The 25197-nt window shown below is 31.2% G+C and overlaps 1 protein-coding gene across 2 annotated transcripts in view; it reads right to left on the bottom strand.

The window, feature by feature from the left end:
- Window positions 1-25197, bottom strand: part of LOC116771083 (ankyrin repeat and fibronectin type-III domain-containing protein 1) — a 196135-nt gene that overhangs the window by 81097 nt on the left and 89841 nt on the right. For both annotated transcript variants that reach the window (XM_061521422.1, XM_032662798.2), the window contains exon 4: window positions 5698-5902. In XM_061521422.1, the coding sequence (XP_061377406.1) occupies window positions 5698-5902 (205 nt within the window). The remainder of the gene's footprint in view (window positions 1-5697; window positions 5903-25197) is intronic.

Genomic DNA, 25197 nt, shown 5'->3' with positions numbered 1-25197 from the left:
CCTCCAAGAATTCGATTCTAACCTGGAATATAGAAAAGGTTGTTTTTTGTCCCATGCAGATTATCTTAGCCGCAATCCGGTTAACTTATGTACCATTAAGAGACCGTTAAATTGGGCGCAAGTTGCTCAGGCTTCTGACGAGAAAACTCACTCTCTAAAACAAAAACTGGTGGATGGGCAGTTAAACCCCAGTCGTTATGGCATTCTTTAAGTCAAGCTCTCACCTATTGGTGAAAATCATGATTTTTGTTGTTATATTCCAAAAGGCCATAGACTGTCTTATGTGTATTTTTCACGACGAAGATGATCATCAAGGGGTTGATAAAACTGTAGACTTGATAACAAAACACTTTTAGTTCCCAGGGTTGAGAACATTTGCAAAAAAAAAAAAATACATTTCCCATTGTTTGGTTGGCCTTTCTCATAAAAAGGTAGCTCGTGCTCTTTCACGGCTCATTCATTCATGGGAGAAAACCAGACGTAGCATTTGAGGCAGTCCATATGGACACCTTGGGCCCCCTACCAGAAACTGACGGTCACCGTCATGTACTTATTATTATAGACGCGTTTTAAAAATTTTGTTTATTGTATCCCATGTTCCGACAAGACACTGACAAACTAAGGCAACACTTCACTACCATGGTGTCTCTCTTTGGAACTCCAAAATTAATTGTCACTGATCGGGGACGCATGTTTCAAAGCACTGATTTCCTTAATTGGGTCAAGGACTTGGCCAGCTGTTTTGTTGAGGTTACAGCTGATCCTAAACATAACAAAACGCAAGACAACTCAATATTCTGCCTTAAACCTGCTTATAGGTACTGAAGCTGCCACACCGCTCATACGTAGTTTGATACGAGACGTTACTGTTGAAGGCTCAAGTGGTAATCGAGAAGTCCTTCGTCAGATGAGTCGTCAGAGGGCATCTAAACTCCTTCGTGCCAACCAAGCTCGTCAAGATGCCTATGCTAACTAGAAACGTAAACCGGCTCACTCTTTTGAACTACATTCCTTAGTTTTTGTTAGCAAGGTGGCTCAGTCAACAAGGAAGCTGGACTCATGTATGCGGGGACCACACCGGGTTATGAAGACACTATCACACTGCCGATATGAGCTGCAGATGTTAGCTGGCTCATACGGCAAATCGACTCGAGCAGCTGCGGAATATATGGTCCCGTGGATGGGAGAATGGACTCCCGATGTGTGTTCTGCTTACTTTGATGGTGAGGTATTTCCTTATTCTGCCTGAAATTTTGACTAAAACTCCTTTTGAGATTTTATTGAAACTTAATCCCATTGTGTTTTTTATTTTAATTTTGTTTTGACACAAATCTCTAAATGTATTGGGGTTAAAACGAGGAGACATGAGTTACTTGTTACGATGTGAGCGTTTGTCTTGGAGTGTATCGGACACGCTGTATTAGAGGTTAGATCTCTGGGTCTGGGATAGCTGTCTTGGAGTGCATCGGACAGGCTATGCCAGAAGTGGCGCTGTGCCTGGAACAACCGTTTGCCTTGGAGTGCATCGGGCCCGGTTGTCCTAGAAGTGGTGTTGTGTCTGGGATAACCGATTGCCTTGGAGTGCATCGGGCCGGTTATCCCGGAGGGGACGCTTAGGTTGGGATAATTGTTTATCTTGGAGTGCATCGGATACGTTATCCCGAGAATCTAGTCTCTTGGTTAGGAATTAATTTAGTATGTTCGGAAGCTTGACTTTGATAGTGAGTTGTCTATCGAGCTGTGGTTGTAAAAGATCATGAGTTTATTTATGGAATGTTGGTCGGCCAACATTGCCTGTATCAGATGGTATGTTTTGGAACATGTTTTTATAATAACCTTCACACACACACCAAGTCATGCCTCAAGCAATTCCTTGTGGGTCTCTGAGGAGGTGTGAGGGAGCGATCTTCCGACAAGTCCCGCCCCAAGTGGTTGGTTATTGGGATGTTTTACAACCACTTTGTGTGGGCCATGTTTGTTTAGCTCACTTTACATTGACGTTAACCATGATGTTACTGTTGAGTTAAATCAAAAATCGAAAAGATTTCTGCCGTTATATTTCTCAATTTCAGACGTAGACAATGAGGGAGAAGAGTTGTGTCATGACGCCAACTTGCCTCCGGAGGTTGACCTGCCTGTGGAGGGGACTGAGCCGCTACCAAGCCCGTCTGGAATGTCAAGACATTCAAAACTGAATACGTCTAGTGCGAATGAAAAGAATTTCCTGCCCTTGGTGCTAATACTACGTTTTGGACGTCAAAAAAGTTAAACACAAAGGAGCCCGGGGACGTGCTCATATCAGGAAAGGCCGTGTAGGAATATGAGAGGGTAGGAGAGAATCAATGTAGGAATATGAGAGGGTAGGAGAGACTCAAACGACATATAAGCGGTTGTCAGAGGACATCAGGGCTCTTTTTCGTTCGTAACGCGCGTTTGTGTGATAGTTTAGTCGTGAGTAGATTTTAGAAGTGTGTTTAAATCTTTCGATTGTGTTATATTCGGATTTCATTTAACGATTAGTTTAAATCAAGATAGTTGAAAGTTATTCATTTAGAATTGTTTTTATTTTTGTGTAAATTTAATAAATTTGCGGTGGAATTGTATCGAATGTTATTTTTTAAAAAGTCAATTCTTACCTTGTTTCTAAGAATATATATAAAGAGACATTTGAAATTTTAAGTGGATTTTTTAAGTCGCAAAAAGAATTTACCAGTTTATCTAAAGCTATTTTAAAATGATTATATATTGTTACCTTTTTCAAAATTAATTTGAAAGTGACATTTAGTAAAACTTGAGTTCTTATTGGCGTTAATATTAAGTAAATATAAGTCGCTCCAGTTATTCCAAGATAGGTTACCTACAGGAAGAATTTTATCTGGATCTCTAAAGATATCTAGTCAACTATCCGACTACCCGCAACAGCTAATCAAATCCCACCTCCATTAACAAGTAATCTAACACAGACCACTGCAGTACTCTTGTAGCCGCAACCTTCGACAAAATTGGTTATCTGTTAACTGGACTAACTTAAGATAATATACCTTATATCTGCTTGATAGATATGATAATGATCACATAATTAGGTAAATAAAATAATTAAATAATTCCATGACAGTTAATTACAATTCCAATTAGGATCCAAACAATTTTAGTTACATATCTAAGTAAAGTTTAAAGCTGTTGTTATATTTATTCGAATATCATCAAAGTTTTAATTGAAAATAACTTTGTTAATTGGCTATTCAGACATGAAATACTTTTTCATCTCATTCATTTATAACAAGAAAATTGCCTACCACTCGCATAAACTTTTCTTTAAATCAAACGGTGAGGGGTTTTGAGATGAAAAGAAAAGGAGTCGAATAAGGCGATGGTTTACTTTCAAGCAAAATAAAACAAACCTCTCACTTTGAAGCATTATGATAAGTATAATTAAGGGTTCTCCAAATTAGTAACATTAAAAAGATTTTTGATTTTAAATAATTTTATGATTTTAAAATATTCCCTCTTCATACTTACCAGAAAGTAATATTTATCGAAGTTTTACTTTATTTTTAGTTTAGTTTTTGATAAAACACATTTTTAATAATTCTTAATTAATAATACTTGATTTATTGCTATTTATTTTGCTTGTTTGAACGATAGTAATGTATATTCTTTCAAAATACCAAAACCAAAGTATAATATATGGGTTTATATAAATTCTAACTTATTCGATCCCAACTTTTATTATCATAATTTTTGATCCAATTTTGGACTGTCACGGGCACTCGGGATCCTTGGATCACATTCACGAAGTCACAGGCGGACTTTGTATGTTTTTTATTTATAATTGAATTTGATTTGGACCATACATTCCTCTTTTGCTAAAACTATAATCAATTTTAAATGAATTTTTAAAAATTAAAAAGAATAAATTTGATTGCAAAACTTAGTTAATTGTAATGGTTCTATTTCGAGTAAGAATGACTATAGAATTAAATTATTTAAACATCTGCGTATTTAAATGTAGTTGAGGTATTAATCTAAATATTACGTACAATCTTAACAATCTTTGAGCTATAATAGTTCGCGATTCGTAGAAATATGTTTTTGGCTTCATATAACGGTTATAATACTTAGAATTTGGGACTAAATGTGTAAATCGCATTAAACAATGCCCAATGTCTAATATTAATAGGGCATTTTTATAACAAAATTAGTTAGGTATTTAAAAAATTACATATTATAATGGTAATAATGGTAAACTTAATGCTTTGCAGTATTATCTAATGTAGTAACAAAATATAACATTTTATACAATTAAAGAATTCAATAAGGCGTTGGGAGTGTCAGGGTTTTGTTTGCATCCCTGGCGCCATGCCAGGTCTATTGTTTAATTAAAACAATAAAAATAAGCTGTAACGCTATTCAAGAACTTTAAAAACGCTAACAAAGATGCTGCTACGAATTAATTTAAAAAATAATAAAAATAGATTACAAGTAAATACAGATTGGTTTATTGGTTATGTCCGAAAGCTTTAAGTCATTTCAGTAACAGAACGCATTAAATCAGCCGTAGCGAGTAACGAACGTTTGTTCAAAGCCAACGAAGCCAAGTGTGTCAATGTGATTTTGTAAGCGTGTTGATTGACAGCAGTGAGAGTATTGTTGTAGACAATCATTTATTTCATTGTAATAAATAATTGTTTGCTTTCAAATATCATTTGATATAAAAACTGGATTATAGGTTTGAATGGAAAATTCTACTTAGTTTATTCACAGCATTTGACACTTTTCTGGGTTCATAAATGACAAATGGTTCCCCCGACTTCATATAATATAAAGTTTTGGTACTTGTAGAAAAACATATGTATATTGTTTTATTTTTTAATACATGATCAAAAAGATGTAATTTAAAAACTATGATTTACTATGACTTACTATGATTGACTCATTACATAGGTTTATCGTCGGTAAAATAAATCTATGAGATCCAAATTGAGATTACCACCCAATTTGAACCCATTAAGCAATCGTCAATATAAATGAAGAAATTTCCTTAAATATTATGACTTCTTTAATGACATCAAGTCAATTCGATATTCCGTTTTCTCATGGAACTTCCTGTTTACCCAGAGCATTCGATCGCCAATAAGTATATCGCTATATAAGTAAGGACAAATGTAAATATTATTTATTTTCTGAAGTAATGATGTTATAAATTAGTGATAATATAAAAGAGAAATATCGAAGACATGTTTACTGAAAGGGAAATAAATGAAAGAAAATTATTACGTCTTAGAATGATACTGATTATAAATAAAGGTTGGTACATATTGTAGATTCGTCATAATACAATAAATCAATTAATATCGAAAGTCAGATTTAAATTTATTTTGTCACTTATGCCAAGTCACCACCGATGCTTAACAACTGGACCTTATTGATGTATAACATATATAATTTATTTCACATTCTGTCTAATGTGAACCAACTTTAACTTAAAGTTAATTGGTCTTAGTTTATGTTTGATCTCTGATCTCTCTCTTACGACCTTATATAAATTTGTTATGGCATGTATTTTGTCCGATTCATTTTGCTATCTCTACACATATATAACAATTATGTATAAACCTAAGCGTTTAGTTTTACTGTTAAAGTATGATTTATCATATTAATATCCTAACATTACAACACAGTATAAGTTCAACTAACCTTAGTGCAAGTCCGTCACTTCTATCATCACTGGCTATGCTTGATCGGGGTGAGTTACCAAGCCGGCTGGTGGCGGATTTCCGTCTAAGCTCATGAGAATCAGATTCCTCCTTGTTGATGAAGGAAATCCGCGGGGCATGAGCTCGAAGTCCGCACACTTTATGCGTGGAAACCCCTCGACATAGAAGCTGACTTTGTGTTATATCTATAACAAATTATATCTCTTATTAAGCTTGTTGATGAAAAAGATGTCTATGTGTGTATATTCTGTTCCGTTTCTCATAAACATTTAATAGCAACATTTATATTTTCTACCTTGTAAGGAAAATCTCTTATAAAAACAAATACGTTCAGAAAACTGGAGCAACTAAAGGGAAACCTTCGCGATTTCTCATTAATGAGAAAAATTGTTCGAATAACCGGAGCTAACCTACCAAGTACGACAAATATCACGAATATAGAAATGGGAGCAATATAAAAATTCCCGGAATTACTACTTTAGTTTTCCCCTTTCTTCAGATCGTAAATATTTGTCAACTCTAAAACAACATGGGTTTATAGAGCACCTACACCTAAGTAATGAGGATGACTGACTTATTAACATTCTTCTTAGTGTAACTACTTTGCATTTTCTGACCTACGAGATCTCCGACTAAGTAAAAGGCTATCATTTTTCAAACACGTTTTTAGTATACATTAATAAATAACTCGTCTTGTTATATATTGATGAGAAGTAAATAAAGAAACACAAACGGCTGAAAAGGTTAATGACCAAACTCCTTGAGATTTATTGGTCTGAATTATGTGTTAATGGTTAGGCTCTGGAAGTCTGCAAATTACACTCGTTGAATTACATTACCATTTTAATAAAACTAACATTGTCCTTGTTAGCTAAATAAAACTTATTTATCTAAAAAACAACACATCATTTAATATAAATAAGGTTTTATATAATATAATAAGAATAATAACATTCATAAAAATCTAAATGTTTGTGAAGCTAATTCCAAAGAAATAAAGAAAGTTATTTCTAGGAAAGACTTTTAATGTGAGTTCCGAAGGTAATTCTGATAGATAGAAATTAACGTAACAAGCGTCTTGTTTCGTTATACGAGATGTATGTTTAGTTTCGTTGATGACCTATTACTTCAACGTCTTCAGTGGCGGGCTTTTAATAGACGTTGCTACAAGAGTACCTCTGGAAAAGAAATAATTCCATGGAAATTGTGCAGTATTAAAAATCTTAACGAGACGTTTTACCTACTGCCGTTTTGTATCTAACGTAGAAATAAAATTTTAGACTTTATCATTCTCAACGAAAAGCATACCGAAGAATATATAGAACCGGTTGTTTTAATTTATTCGTTGAATATAAGATTGAATTACTTGAAAATAATTATTTATCGTAATTAATAACCTCATTGGATTTAAAATTATAAAGACATTTACATGATTTTGTTATAAAACGCTTAGAGCTTTCATCGCATTATGAAATATTAAGGAAGGATATGACGAAAGCATAATTGATACGCCTAAACACTGATGTGAAGTACAACAGGCTTTAACTCGATAAAAAAATATAATTTATTTCACTCCAATCTCATTTTTATTTGCAAACGTTGTTTCGATACTACTTCACTATGCGTTTGTAAGTTAGTAGCGATTATCAAGTAAAGACTAAAAATACCGGTCGACAGCAAAAAATCCATAATCTTGACATCTCGTCTGCCCGTGATCACGGTTGCTGAAAAGTAACCGAAACGTCGGGAGTTTGTAGTTTTTTACAAAAATAAATCACGCGTAGTTTATCCGAAAAATACTAGCTTCATTTAAATCCATAATCAAGTTCAATACCACGATCTTCAATGTTCGAAAATGGTCCTTTTAGCAAAACCCTGAGCTTGTGGCCTGATGTTCGACATACTCAATCTTTGTTATAAAAGAACTTTCTGGACACTGTCAGAGCTGAAGACTGGCTCTCATCTAATCCCGATAATAATCTGGTTCGTTATGATTTATGGTCAATTTTATACAGTAATTTTTATTTGTTACAAAGAGTTCTTGCTATTTGGTTAAGAATTACGCGCTTACAGATTTTATTAAAGATCATAATCAGGATAAAGCTTCGACTTTCGAAATATCTACCGACCTAAAGAACTATTCTAATATTTTTAAGGAACTAGATTAGAGAAGTTTACTTTAATTTTTATGAAATTGCGTTCTGCGTAACATCAAAAACTAGAAATTTATCTGTGGTACTAAGTTTTAAGGCTGTTTTCGTAATCATTATTTGTAGTGAAATCTACCAATTGTGTTGGTTACATTCAATGTTATTAGGTGAAGTCAATGAACAAAAATTTTAACTGTTACAAGACCCTGCTTAACAAGAAAAATTTTAAGAATAATGTTTTCAAATATGGAAACATTATAATTATAATTTTCTTGTTCCTAGGAGGTGACCCAGGGCGAACAGTACGATGTAATTACCGACAATTGACTGTACCAACCTTTGATATTTCTAATCTCTAAAGAGACTAAAAAACAATATTTTCTTGACATCAACATTATTTTATTCAAATCACTTCACACAAAATTACTTACGTAACATTCATTCGTTTAGTTCTAGGTTTACTGCCCTATCCTACTAAATGTCAGTTAATATTAGGAAGCTATCACAACAAATGTAATATTTAAATATTGCGGAAGAAGCGACTCACTTCTATCTTTCACCTAAAAATATCATTCTAATTTATATATATATATATTTTTTTTTTCACAAAACAGTGGCTGTAATATTGGAAACTATTTTGTGACATTCGTCCTAATAAAAAAAGGTAACATATTATTATTAAAGACAAAATAAAGATAAAGTTGTCCAGATATGGATTTATTTCGTTGGCCCATAATTGGGCTACGGATTAATCTGTTATAATGTGAATTAAAATATTAAATTTAATATACAAATAACAAAAATCAGACCTTAGTATATTTTATGCTGATAAAATCAATACACATTTACAGTATTTTATTCATAACACTTCTAACTTAGTACTACATAGGTTATTGAACATGAAAAGGGCAACGCTTCATATTTAGTGTTAAAGCAAAACTTACTAAAGCATACAAGTAACGTAACTATTTAAACAACAAAATAAATATTAACTGTCAATCAAAATGTAAAATAAAAAAAAGATGTTTCTGTTAATTAACGTTTAACTTTAATAGCAAATATTTTTAAAATGGGACGCACAATAACCGATCTAAAATGAAAACAAAAATACGCAACATGTAACAGGTGAACATAAAAAGGGAGTTAAATTAATTAAATTTTAATATTGTCTGGTACTGATAGTGACGATTTCAATAACACTAGCATCCAAACATTTGTTCACAGTGAAATATAAATCTGACAAAGTTTACTTACTATAATTAACCAAAAAAAAAAACTTACACAAGCATATACGAGTGTATAAGTTGTTAACTATGATGACCTTGGTCAAGATTTGGTTAGCTATACAAAACGCCATTCGAAAATGACTTATAATAACCAACTAATTAAATTCCAATTTTCAGCTTATATTCAATGTATTTGTAAAACAAAAATAAAGTCTAAATTGATTTGAAAATTGGCACTTTTGACATTTAAAGGCATGTTACAGGATGAACGTGTTGTTGCTATCGTGTTTTATGGATATATTAAAAAATATATATTATTATTACCATGTAAAAGTGACTGTCCTCTTTGAGAAGACAAATAATTTTCTGTCAAAGACCACAGAACGATAAAAGTCATTTGTTTTTCTCAGGATTTGTGATTTAATGTCTCTGAAATCGTCTGCTCCGGACGCTTGAGATAATTCTATCAGCGCTGTGAGCAGTCAGGAAGATACATTTGAAACGGATTAAATGTCACGATGTCACTGTAGCAAATTTGAATGATGATTGCAAATATTCTTTCACATTGTTGTTGTTACTTCAATAATTTGCTTCTTAAATTAGTAGTAGGAGTAGTAATTCTGGCGAAATAAACTAAACTATTTCAAAGAAAATTGGATTTCAGAGTGCGTTGAAAAAACAATAAAAATTAATCATCATTTACGAATCAAGGGCTGTAGATTCCTAGTAGAAAACTATATAGATGCTATGACAGCTTATTGCGGTAACTCGCAAATTGTGATAAAAAAGATCCGTATGCTCTAGTAAAGAATTGAAAGTTTAAAAAGGCATTTTACGAGATGTAGGACTTAAATTCCTTGCATAAATCGATTGGCTATAATGATATTTTTACCATCAATACCATTAAACTTAATGAGATCTAAGTCTTTCGCGAGTATTCATTTAAATAAAACTAATATTTTTCGGATTTACTATGTGAATTTTATTATTTTAAAAACCGCATAATCCCGACGTTTCAGCTATTTATCAGCAATCGTGATCACGGGCAGACGAGATGTGTAGTCTTAAAATAATAAAATTGGCGCAATTAATCCGAAAAATATTAGTTTTATTTAAGCCATTTACATCTTTTACAACCGGATTGTAAATTAAAACATTCGTTACTATGTTATTTTCAACTGTTTACTGTTAATTAGACTGTCAAAACTATTAGATATGAAGGACTGTAATTAAATCTGAATGACAAATACACAACAATATGCAAATATAAAATATACAGTGAATAGAAGTTGTACTCAATCATAACTTTAGTTCTGTGCTTACATAATTACTAGACTGTTAGTTAACTGAGTATGCCATCAAAGGTATTCCGCTGAGGTGGTTCAAAATTCGTCCATTCATACCTCAAGAATGCAATCTGAGAAATTCATTCCTGCAGACTTCAACGCCAAGTATAATGAATCGTACTTAGATTTAACGTGTACCTTTAAATGATTTTTTTCTCTTTTAACTCTTTTTTAACTCTTGTTTTTTTTATGTCTATAGTAAAAATTCGTGTATTAATGATTTGAAAAACGCTGTTAATCTTTTACTTTGTTAAGCTTCAATTTTTATTTTTGACCTAAATTCATATATACACTACATCCAAAGGAAATGTATGACAAGCTGATGTCCTGGTTACAAGATTATTTAAAAACCTTTTAAAATTTCAGAACTTGTGATCTTTATTAAATTTAGAATCAAAATCAAATTGTTCACGTGTCTTCATTTGGCTCCACAAAAAATGGATACCAAAAATACTGAAACGATTGTCTTCCTATTTAGATGAACTGCAATACTTAAATTGTTAAAAATAATAATGTCTTAATAAAAGTAATCACAATTCTATTTAAAGCCTTAACATGCTTCGTATAGCTGTATAACATCCAATTTAGAAACGTCTTAGTACCTTGTTGTCGACATTATAATAGTTGGAATATATTAATGTTGGTAGAAGCGAGTGTATGGTTTCGTTCTAGAGGGTGGCAATCCGGGATTAAGAGTTTAACCTTCAGATTAGATAATATATATTCAGCTCGAGTAAGTATGAAATGTTTAGACTCAATGTTAATATGCCGAGTTAGTAAAGCGTATTGCCGAGGGCTTTAAATTAGGATTAACAACACGTTTGTTTTCCTCTACAACTCATTTCGTTCTTTATAAAGATTTCTAAGCATTATCTTTTATTTATATTACATTTTATTAAGCCACAGATGGGTAACGAACCTAATTAAACTAATATTCTGACAAAATAAAGTGTACTGTGAACGGTACTAAATCAGAATTAGGGCACAGGCCCTATATATATAATTGTAACAGTATAATTCTCATGTTATTAAGACATTTCTATAACAAACATTATTTTATTTATAATATATATCATGTTGCTTCACCATGAATGGGATTTATAATTAAAACAATAGACATTTTATAAATTAATACATTTTTGTACAAGGTTTCCGTGACATTGAATTCACCGCAGTGCGATGCAATTCTGTGACAAAGTATTGACTGAACCACTGGATTCGGAAATGGGAAAATCGGAGGATATTCTGATTGAATTTCAGGGGATTTTCTAGTGAAAAGGAATTTCAATCAAAGTGTAACATATTTAAAACAATTCGTATTATTTTGGTTTGTGATAGCACAACGATTCTTATATTATTCGTACTAGATACTATAAAATTAACTTTGATCTATTAGAACATATACATAAATTTACAAGTTTTTATCCGTGGCTTTGTTCTCGAGCTCATCTGTCCGGTCTAAACACATACAGGTCAAACAAGGGTTTTTAATATTATCACTATGCATTGATGTATTCAATAATATAATATGCAATCTTAGTTAAGTTTTAATAGGATTTGAAACTCAGACAATTTTAAACAATTCCTAGTCATATATTTAGATTTTATTGTTATCATATTTCATCGACACTATTTCCTAAGAACATTCATCATTTTACAAAAGATTGAACTCGCAAAGGAAGCTCATATCTTTTCGGATGACTCATAGATGACCTGGAGATCTAAATCTCCAGGTCATCTATGAGTGTGCGAAGGTCTGTAAAACCTAGTGCTGGATCTTATATGGAACGGACAAAGTTAATATTACGATGCAGCATTTTGAAGAGGATAAAAATGTACTCGATTATGTGAGACACTCCCTGTTCGTAGTAAAGCCAATTCAAGTGTTCCTATGGGAAGCGCTACCTAGCTCTACATAATATTTATCAGGTCTTATCGAAAAATAACTTCAAAATTTTACTTCGTTTGCTATAAGGATCACAAAGCACTTACAAGAAATATATAATACAGAACACGAAAAACCTTTTATTACTCGTAGGAAAATACAAAACGATTAAAGACTTAAAGAGATAAAGTTTTGCTCACTAAAATATTCCCAAAGCCAAGGAAGGGTTTATTCAATAAAGGACCAACACTCTAAATGCTGATATATTTATAAGTGATTTTGAAATTATATCACTTATATAGCTCTCTCTCTCTTTATTTTTATAATAATGTTAATCCTACTAATATTGTAAATAAGAATGGTTGAAAGGACGTATGGATGCAAGGATATTTGTTACATGGTTACGCAAAAACTACTAAACAGATTTAAAAAAAAATCGACATATGTAGCCTTAGCATTAGAGTAGGATAAACGCTCTAATTTATCCTGTAATTTTGTGTAACTAACGCCGAATGAAGTCATAACAATCGTATTGTGTATGAAATGACGTGACGTAGACAACACATTTCGCTGCCGGTTGCTTACCACAAATATTGTTTTAACGATACATTTATGTCTAAGCTTTATTTTGAAGTTCGAGTGAACGAAGTTGCAAGCTAAAGTAGTATAAAATAATTTAGTTTTGTAATGTTATCATTATTTTTAGATAGATATAAGACACGATAGTACGTTCATTGGGTAGGGTTAATTTAATTAGTAATAGACATTAAAAGATTGCTTTGAAGATGAATGAAAGTACAGTCTACATGCTGGGTAGTCTTATTTAAAGTATCCTTTACTAGAGTTCCGTAATGAACATATTAGACCTATATATAAAACTTTTCCAGAAAAAAAGTAAATTTTGTCCCTCTGTGAAGTGGTGAGTACATAGATATACATAAAATTAATATGAGATATATATTTATTTTGTGTATTTTTCTTTGCATCGTTTTTGTTTAGGAAACTTTAAATGCGCTCCTTGTTGAAAAAATGGTTCTTAAAATTTTTTTTTATACTACATATAAGATCTTAAAGTTTTAGCAGATGTTAAATAATGGTCAGTGGTGGCCTGGAGGTTAAAAGGTCCGCCTCTCATACATGAGGGCGCCGGTTCGAAACCTGGCAATTACCAGTGTGATCTTTTCTACGTCATTTGTACTTTCTAAGAGCATTTAGACACCATTGGCCGGAAGAAGGCTACAGCAAGCCTTGGGGTCTAAATAGTCCCCAAAAAAAGTGCTGGTGCAAAAGGCAAGGGGAAACCGCTGCTACTAGCTTTGCAAGAAAGTCATCATGTATACGGATCACTGCATCGTGATGACCACAACGAGTCTGCAAGGACTCTTACGACGATGATGATGATAATAAAATAATAAGAAAGTCCGAATTTGTAAATATAACAAAAAAAAGCACTGAAAATTCTTAACTTTAACATAAATTATAAAGCCTGTTATAAATTTACGATACCAAGTAAAAAGTTGAAAAGTAGATTACTTATAGGGATATTGTTAACTAAAAATATGATTTCAAGCCCCTCCTATTTAGAAATAATAATTAGTCATTGTTAAATAAATACTTTTTAGCACCCAAAATATAACTTTTATAAAATATATTTAATATAAAGGAGGCGAGAACGTTGATTCATATCGACAAAAATTGGCCTTAAGGCATTTTCCTAAGTCACACTCGAAATGTAGCGATTCAAAAAGGGTTAGGAAATAAAGCGTTCGTATCCCAGATGGATAAGAATAAATTACTCTTACAGATATTCATTAAATATAACCTCGCTGGAATTCAAAGAAGGCATCTACACTGTTGTTGACGACTGTAAAAAGAATATCAAGATTATCGCTAGATATGGTTGGGTTTTAATTTAAGTGAAAAATGTATGTAGAGTATTTATTTTAGCTATTTACGTGGTACATTTCAGAGACCTGTCAATACCAAAGCCAATATCAACAGAAAACCCGTCCGTATGGAGGTGTGGGTACGAAGGAAACTATTCACATTTATATAAGATTTATTCCCAACAAATAATAAAAAACTGGTCTTAAAATATATGTTAAAATTAAAAGCTATGACCTGATATAATTTATCATAATAAGTAAAACGAAATAACAGATAATTAATTAAAGAATTAATTCATTAAAAACACACACATGCACACAATCACACGCACACATCAAAATAATGAATAGTCTTGCAGATAAGAATTGTAATTAATTAACACTTATATAACATTTATATTTTGAGCATTACTGTGTAATCCTGTTTTGGTCTTATTATTATTTCGTTATTCTATTATGTTATTATTGCCAACATTGGATCGCCGAACCAAATAGACATTGAGTACGAAATTATAAAATATATCTTTTTATATCTGTGACACGAGTTCTTAATTAATTTTATTTAATTAAATAAAGATAATACCGTTGTAACAATTAAAATTATATTAAAACGTCGAAAAAAATAAAATAAAAATAAGATACTAATATATAATAAATAAGATGTAAGCGTAAAATCATCGTTATTGACATCTAATGACGAGTTTTTTTTTCTTTTATTTTATTTACGAGCGTCCAAGGATGAACTTTTTAGGTATTGTTTTGAATTAAGTCGAATACAACAAGCAAAGTTACATTATTTTCTTTAATCATCCCAGGAAAATTCTCATTTTGTGGAAGTGGCTTCGATTATATTATTTTTGGAATACATTAAATATACTTGCATTATGGTTAAGCGAAATATTTTACTTGACATATGAATCAAAGAATTTCTGGAACTCTAATTTATATTTCGTTTGCAACGGGATGTGAGAAAAAAATATATTAAATATGAGAATTTAGCTTTGCACGTTTTTCTTTTGAAAATTTGGTTTTAATTGCTAGCCTAAATATTTGAAGGTCAGTCAGAGGTTAATATTTTCAGTAAGCCTCAAGGAATTCACAGTATGGATTTCAAATCCGTTACGAGGAACATTGCCTTATATAATATTTCGGTAAATACTCTGTTGACAGTACGCTTCATATTTTCTGAGTCATGAAATTACTTAGTTTCAACAACAATACGATTAACAACTACGTAGCTTTTCGCACAACACTTATTTTATTTGAAGAATACAAAAGCTTAATTCTGTCTAATTATATATATTAGAATTAATAAAAGAAACTTGAAAATTTAAATTTGGCGCCACTGTCACTGTCGCTGTCAATTTTGAACTAACATTCACATCACGACTTGTGTGATGTCTCTTTTTGTTAACTCTGTGTTCTTGTCAATACGTTTTCTATTAATAAATATAATTTGATCGCTGAAAGTAACGTTTGTTTTTGTGGATAAATCCCATAACCTAAGAGGTTATGGGCCCAGCGAACTCTGGAAATAAAAGTGAAGAAGAAATATAGACAAAGAAAAAGTTACATTGTGGCCGAGAGAATAACCTCAAAATGGATCCCACGCGGTCAATGCATTTGGAAAAATTTGATGGAAATAACTTTCGACAGTGGAAATTTCAAGTTAAGTGTGCTCTGAAAGCAAAAGGAATTGATATTTCTATACCGAAACCAGAAGGAAATAGTACGGAGTGGTTGAAAAACGATGGCATGGCGATGTTTATCATAACTTCGTCAATGGATTTAAGTCAGATCACATTAATTGAAAATTGTGAAACTGCTAAAGAAATCATGTTGAAACTTGAATCAATATATGAACAAAAGAGTGAACTATGTAAGATGTTAATCCATGAAAAATTTTATCAATATAAAATGTCTCCAAATGATAGTGTAGCTCAACACATATCAAAAGTAGAATCTCTGGCAAAACAGCTAAATGAAAATGGTGAAAAAGTCAGTGAAATGGCCATCATTACTAAAATACTTGGTACTTTACCTTCCAAGTATCGACCACTGCGGCAAGCTTGGATGTCGATGGATCCAGAACAACAAACAATCATTAACTTAACTGCTCGATTGTTAGATGAAGAAGCAAGTTTGGCATGTGAAGATGAACAACAACAAGAGACAGCTCTTCTTGTTGCCAATAAAGGATTGAAAAAACATTCAAATCAAAACAAACCTAGTAGTAGTGGTCCAAATCAAAACAAAACTAATAGCAAACATAGGTTTGAGTGCTATAATTGTGGGAAGCGTGGTCATTTTTCAAAGGAATGTCGTGCACCAAGAAAATCCAAGTACAGAAAGCCTCAGCAAGAAGGCGCAGATATGTTAGCATTTAATATAGAAAGTAATTACACAAGTAACCCAGAAGATATTTGGATATTGGATAGTGGTGCTTCCGCACATATGACCTATAGAAAGGAATTCTTTATAGAAATTTTTGAGAGCAGTCAGAAAACATTGACATTGGGAAATAAACAATCAGTGGAAGTGTCTGGTATTGGTAAAATTCTAATTCAGAGATATGTCAATGGACAGTGGGAGGACAGTGAATTGTGTGATGTACTCTATGTTCCCAGCCTGCGAAGAAACTTGTTTTCAGAAGGGGCAATAATAAGAAAAAATTTTACTATCATTAAAAAGGACACAAATGCTTTAATTTACAAAAATAGTGAAGTAGTCATGATTGCTAAAATTACAGAAAACAATTTGTATGAGTTAAATATAAAAACAGTGATTCCAAATACTTGCAACCTGGTTCAAAATACCCAAAGTGACCTTAAAATGTGGCATGAGAGACTTGGACATATTAATCTAAAGCAAATTAAAAATATGTGTTCTAATAGTGTTGTTGAAGGCTTGAAAATCAAAGACAATGAACAAAGTGACTTTATTTGTGAAGCATGTGCATATGGCAAACAGTGTAGACTGCCATTTCATAAATCTGTACGAGGAAAATTACAGCCAGGAGATCTAGTATATAGTGATGTATGTGGACCAATGAGTCATGAATCAATACAAGGTATGAAATATTTTGTATTATTTAAAGATGCAGCCACAAGTTACAGGCATGTATATTTCATTAAGAATAAAAATGAAGTCATGGAAGTTTTCAAGAAATACAATGCTATTATTAAAAATCAATACATGCATAATGTTAGAGTGTTACATACTGACAATGGGAAAGAGTATGTCAACAAGATATTTCAGGAGTATCTGGATAGAGAGGGGATAGTTCATGAGCGTACAGCACCCTATACCCCAGAACAGAATGGCCGTGCTGAGAGGGAACAAAGAACTATAGTAGAAAGTGCACGTTCAATGTTGTATGCCAAAGATGTATCCCTTGATTTATGGGCTGAAGCTGTTAATTGTGCAGTTTATATATTAAACAGGACTTCTTCTAGCCAGTGCCCTAATAAGACACCTTTTGAATTATGGAATGGTATAAAACCTCAGATAGGTCATTTGAAGGTGTTTGGAAGTGTTGGTTATGTTCACATTCCAGATCAGTTGAGAAAAAAATTAGATAAGAAGAGTGAGAAGATGATTTTAGTTGGGTATGATAATACCAATTATAGGATGTACAACTTAAATAACAAGAAGATAAAAATATCAAGAAATGTCATCTTTGATGAACAGCAAGTGCCAGAAACTAGAAAGAACATTGCAGAAATATGTATAATTGATAATGATATACCTGTAAGCCAGGAGACAGAAATTCCTGAGTCAGAAAATGTAGATGATAGTGTAACTGAAATACCATCATCTGAGAATGAAGATAGTTTGTTGAGTTGCAATAGTGACGATCCAGTATATGAACCATCTCAAGAATTGAGTGACATAGAATCACGAAGTATCAACTTGAGACCAAGGCATAATAGGCGTTTTGAAGCCAATCTTATAGAATTGTCAATACCTCAATCATATGAAGAAGCAATAAGAAGTCCTCAGAAAGATAAATGGTCAGAAGCTATCAAAGAAGAACTATCTGCATTGAAAGTTAATAATACTTGGACTATGGTGAAAAGATGTGGTCAACGAACCCTTACTACGAAATGGGTCTTTACTGTTAAGAAGAATGAAAATAATAAAGTTATTCGTTATAAAGCTCGTTTGTGTGCACGTGGTTATAATCAGATAAAAGATGTTGATTATCAAGAAATATTTTCACCAACAACTAGATATGATTCAATAAGAATTATTCTTTCTATTGCAGCTAAATATAATTTAGAAATTCAACAGTTTGATGTTAAAACTGCATTTCTCAATGGGTTTCTTGAGGAAGATATTTTTATTGAGTTTCCTAAGGGTGTATCTGTTAAGAATGATTTTGTGTTGAAATTGAATAAGTCTTTATACGGTCTTAAACAAGCATCTAGATGCTGGAACAAAAGATTTACTGATTTCCTAAAGAAATATGGTTTTATACAGTCTCAGGCTGACAATTGTGTTTATGTTGGCACTTTTGATAAAATAAAAGTATTCTTAATAATATATGTTGATGATGCCCTTGTAATATCCTCAAGTAAACAACTTATTAAAGAAATAATAGAGTACTTAAACAAAGCTTTTAAAATTAAAGAATTAAATTTAAAATATTTTGTGGGAATGGAAATTGAACGAAAAAATAACTGTATTTGTATTTATCAGAGCAATTAGCAGATATTTTGACAAAAGCCCTATCAACCCAAATATTTGTTTATCTGAGAGATCAGATATTTGGTTAAGTTTATATATTTTTTTTGAGAATTTTGAAATATTGTGTAAAGAATAAAGTTAAATTTTAGTGGGAGTATTAGAATTAATAAAAGAAACTTGAAAATTTAAATTTGGCGCCACTGTCACTGTCGCTGTCAATTTTGAACTAACATTCACATCACGACTTGTGTGATGTCACTTTTTGTTAACTCTGTGTTCTTGTCAATACGTTTTCTCTTAATAAATATAATTTGATCGCTGAAAGTAACGTTTGTTTTTGTGGATAAATCCCATAACCTAAGAATATATAATATATGACTTATAACTTTATATAAAACCTTCCCTGCAAGTATGTATAACAATCATTGCATCATCTTGAACTGAATCATATCTATCTGACGTATTTTTTCATAAGCAGAACTTACATAAGTTTTTACATACAAACATGTGAGATATGTGATCATTCCAGACGGGAGAAGTACTTGAAAAGGTATCCAACAAAGGCAGATATTGCGAAAGTCGTGATATAAGATTGTGATATGTACAAATACTATCGAATGTGAACGTCAAAGAAAAAGTGCCCTTGAACTATGGTAGTGTTATATTTATGACTTTTTTGCATCGAATTTCCCTTCCTTTGCGTAGCTTTATTCTCTTTGATTAAAGAGCTTACCGTGCCCTTTAACCAATTTGGAAATAGACAATTTTTTTATTCGATCGTACACTTGAATGAAATATCTATAATCGTTAAACCAAATATTAATTCAAATATCTAGAAGTTATATTAATTTAAAAAAAAATCAAAATTACTTGTTTTATTATGACCAAGTAACATTTATTACTAAAGGATTGTGTGTTTATTTATCACCAGAGTCACATTTTTGAAATACTCATTGACTGTATATAAAATGAAGTCTAAAATAATAGATGTGGACAACTGTTCAACACGGAAGGAGGCAAGTGTTATTAATTCGTTCTAGGCTCTTAATAATCTCCATTTTGGATCAGGGAGCACGATCCTCAGTTGCTTCCGGTTATAATTATTATCTTGGACGGATTTAATCCCATCAAATATTACAAATTTAACGTCTTAGGAGAATAATATCTTTTTATAAATATCGTAGACGATGTTTTTGCACTCATTAGGGTATTAAAGATGAAACAATTATTAATTATGTTTTTAATTTTATTTAAGTTAAAATAACAAAGACTTGATCTCTTAAATTATTAAAATATGTACATGATCCTATTATTTATCAAAATCATTTAATTCCTTTTTTTGCATCAAATAAAAAGAAATTCTCAAACGTGCAAACGAAAAATTCAAAGACGATTTGTGTTATGGTGCGATTCAATTAATATTCTAATAAAAGACATTCCAATAAACCGAGGAATTCGTATTTTTTATTCGGAATCAATGGAATATCAGGAATTTCAGCTGTTCGTTGAACCCGACGAGGAGATAAGCGAATGATGTTTTCTATAAATACAACGTGAGATTACCGCTAAGAACTCTGAACGGATTTATCACATTGGATGTCCTGAAAAAGAGAATATTCGGTACATGATAATTGTTTTGCGTAAAATTTCGTTTTTCCTTTTTTAACATTATTTGCTAAAAATTATTTTATTCATTTTAATTCATCTATCATAACTGTCATTTTTGAAGTTTGGCGAACAAAAAATATTACATTAGCAAGCAGTGCCAGCGGGTTCTATAGGACTACGGACTACAAGTCGAATAGATTTTCGCAAATTTGTCCATTTGATTCTTCACTCACCATTTATTTGATTAAAACGAGAATATTGTACAGGCTACGAATAGACCGCAGTAGATTTTTTTTTTCTTTGTTTTTGCCTTCCAAAAATTCTACTTTTTGGAAATTGGATTTTCTATTGTTGTATACAGATTTAAATATAATCGTTTGTTTCATTTTTCAGTTGATAAACAGAAATTTCACTCACTAGAATTTGATTAAAAATAATTAGAGTCAATTAGTTATCAATTAAATAAAATTAAGCTCATAAATTACAAAGTTTTAATCTAAAAGTACTACAAGCTCATTCATTTTATATTTAATTTCCAAAACACCATCCAATGAGACGCGTTTTTCATTATCAATATGTTTATGTGTAAAAACTATTCACGATACAATAAAGATAGTTCCCAATGAATCCTATCAACTCGAAATCATTGGGGGTTTATTCTGTTTTATTGGATTTTTTTTTTGACAATTAATGATGAGTGTAAATACTGCATTTTTATAATGTCACTGTCAGACGGACAGCTCGATTTCTAAACATAGTTTAACTTTAAATTACCCTTCACTAGGTAAAATATTATTAAAAGTTTTAAAATTGTCACATAAAAAAAAAACTGAATTTCTTTAGCCGTCCAAAAAAGTTTTGTATTTATTGTTATCAAGTTGTACGATGCCATTCACATATTTCTTATCTCAGGATGGTTTTATTAGTTATTGTGATCTATATTTGTATTTTTCAGATAGACAGACTTTCTTGAAGGTGATCTAATACAGCTATAGCCTGAAAAATACGACTACATTCGTAATTTTCTCCTATATGGACGGATAAGAACGTTTTATATGGATTTATTTGGATCTGACATGCGATGTGAAGACGAGGGTTACATGATTTGAATATTAAATGTCAATATACGCTTTGATTCGCTTAAGAAGTGATTTACTTACGTCACAAAATGGTTTCCGAGGTGTTAACGTGAGTGATATTAAACAGTTAATAGATTACAGTTAACGGTTAATAGGTCGTGGTTTAATTGTGAAGGTCAGGTAGAAAATTTATTGACTTTATTATTTATTAATATTTCATTAATTATGATAAATTATGGACGCGGCTGACTTCGCGGCTTGAATTATGTCAAATTGCAGTATAAATAGTGTTTAATTTTCGGCAAAATATAATCTTTTGAAAGAAATACAACGAGTTTCAGTGGAATCCTTAACAAAATATTGAAGTTGTGAACTGAAACATTATATATTATACAAATAGTTCAGATACGATTTATAATTTAAGAAATTCATGACTTTTATGAGTAATTAGTAAAGATATGAAGATTTAAGTATGAAATTAAACAGTGACTTCCGTTTAGCGTCTGTTTAATAATTGCTGTTAATATAAGTTCGTATAAGATAAAAAAGTGTTTGTTTTGATTTTAAGATATCTTTAACATTTTTACTCAAAAGAAAAAAACATTACTTTTGTCTAAAACGTAATGTTTAGGTGAATTTTACACGGAATTTTAAAATATCGGAAATATGGACCTTAGTAGTTTTATTTTAGCAATTAAAATATTTATAATAATATAAAAATCTTAATCCTTATTTAGTATGAGTAATAAAGTAACGCGATACTGAATTAATAATTATCCCTAACAAACAAACCTCAGATAAAACATAATGAAATATAATAACGAGAATCAGACATCACAAATTTTTATATATGAGCAAAAATATAATTGCACTATCCCTGGAGTTCGTTGAACTCCTGGACTAAATAAACACATTTATTATCTGTCTTTCGAGATAATTACTTTATTTACTAGTCTAACGAAGCCCTGATTGAAACGTAAATAAATTGAATTCAATCTTGTTTCGTCGCTTTGTCAATGTTTGTTTTTGTTCGAGAATGAGCTTGTTAGGTGCACGATTTTTACATGACTTCCAGATCTAAGTAAGAACTTTTACGCTGTTTGTGATAAGATAACAATAACACGCGCTTCAACAGATAGTTGCGGTTCAAGTTGTCAGAGACATTTAATATTGAAAATAAAAGCGGTTTTCTTTGCCTATATGTTATGCACCTCAAGAATATCGCTAATAACATTAAAACGAATTCGTTATGAATTATATAAAATACAATAATATGTTACAAATAATGTTAAAATAGATATAATTTATGTTAATATTTCTATAAACATACTGCCGTTTAGGTCGGAAACTCTAGATTTATAGATAAAGCAATAAAGCCGACCGCAAATATACTGTTTCATCTAAACCTGCTTTGACGGGACGGGGTCAGTGCGACCTGTGAGGGTCAAAAGCTTAAGGGATTTATTGTTGTACTAAAACACCTCAGAGGATTGCGTGGTATAGATAAAAATATATTAAATTATTCTACGTTGAAATTAATATACATATACGTACACATGTGTATATACAATCAATTATAGTAATAAGAGTAGAAATCAAGAAGCGGAAAAACAAATTAATAACGGCAGAACTCTCCCTGAAATTCCTAATTGGTTTTACACTAAAATTATAACCCTTTAGACCCTTTTATTAAGTGCCATCAGAGTATAAACATAATCAAGGACAATGAATCATAAATTTTGGTCACGAAATTAAGGGACTCTGAAATTGTACAAGAAACTTGATTTGAACATTTTTATAATTTTGTATTATATATATTTTATAAATATTCTTATACATTTTCAGAGAAAGAGACTGCTTTCAACTTTTATGCTCATAATTTTTCCACCGAAATATTTATTTATCGAAAATAACGCTTTTCCCTTCGCTACACTTTCCCTTTCCATTCCCTTTGCCAAGAATATTGAATTTCAATTTGAGATTATTTTATTTTCTTACACCTTTTAGAGAACGCTCTCTCTCATATTGGTTGTTGTCAAAAAAAAAATGAAAATAATATCTATTATTATCTAGTACCTTATTATTCTGAATCATTATTTACTTCTGAGATTTTATAAAAAATTGACTAATTATATTAACATAACACTTTACACAGCATTTGTATTTTAGTAAAATTTCCAACCAACTCGTCTATAAATTTATTAATAACTTATTATCTAGAGGCCTAATTTAGTTTCCACAAATTAAAACCTAATTAAACGTAAATTTATATAATAATACAATCTTCTTAGCAGCTTCTTTAAATTATAAATCGTAGTAATGATTATTTTATTATATCCTGAAAATAAAAATTAAGATTTTATGTGAGTTACATTGATTTTTATTATAAAAAAGCGGATCAAGGTAGAAAAACAAATGCCTCTGGCTAGTTCCTACTCTGTTTCCATTAAAAAGTTCGCTGATTGTAACTAACTTTGGTTTACAGACAGCTTGCCTTACAACACGGGCTGTGGTACTGGAGATGAAATCAAATAGGACTATTTTTGGACGTAAAAATTATTATCATCAGAATTAAATTTTCTGCTAAATAATGTCATTAAAATGTTTCCGAACTATTACAGTTTCTCTTTTCGTGGTGAGGTAGAAGCGTAGGCTATTTGAAAGTATAAGTGGCTGGCGGTGATCCAAAACGTTTTTCACAATAATCTGGCCGCGACGGCCATATTTTCGAGACAATTAAACCTGCGGGGGCTTGTTACGGAGACTTTATGTACCGTTTACCTTGACTCAAAAATAAATAGCACTTTACAGTTGCCCGTGTACACTTAATTTACTGCATTTCATAGCCAGTTTGAAGAACGTGGACATTACGTTGCAACAGTTGAATACGATATAGTTTTATTAAGATATAATTCTTTCCTTACTACAAACATTTCTTATCTTAAAAACACACTATATTAAAAAAATTACAGTTAGTTATTCAAGAGTAAAGCATGAAGTGACAAATTGTTTGTTTTCTAAACAACAGATCGAGAGAATACTTTAAACGTTTAACAATATATCTTTTTTATATCAAAGTGATATTTTAATAATGAAAAAATAATTTAATTGATAAATATATAAGTAAAATTGACAGATAAGAACAGTATTCGAACCTAGAACCTGTGGCATTGAGTTAAGTTGTCGTGTCTTAAATAACAGTAGTCGCTTAAGCATGTAAGTATTTTTTATTTTTAACAACGATAAAAAATACATACAATGAAACAAATAAATTATAATTTTGGAAATAAACTGAGCTTTTAATTAGATTGTGACATGTGCGTTACAATCAGAACATTTGAACAGAGATTTTTCCGTTAGCGCATAGACAACACTGACATCTAGCGGCATACATAAAGTTTATGTATACCTCTAAACCTCTATGTGTTAAATAATAAGACAAGCATAGAAATATTCGCTTGTATTTTCATTTGATTTAATAAAAAATAATGATTAAGGAATAAGCCGTAGATGTTTGTTGAAACAAATGGAGACATTATTTTCTACCTTATACTAAGATAAAGTGATTCGATAATGTCGTAAATGTAAATTTATTTCGACGTCTGGGCCAC

The sequence above is a fragment of the Danaus plexippus genome, chromosome 8 (genome assembly GCF_018135715.1).
Source record: "Danaus plexippus chromosome 8, MEX_DaPlex, whole genome shotgun sequence".
NCBI lineage: Eukaryota > Metazoa > Arthropoda > Insecta > Lepidoptera > Nymphalidae > Danaus > Danaus plexippus.
Note: the sequence above shows the minus strand (reverse complement) of the source record. Positions and strands in the feature narration are given on the sequence as shown.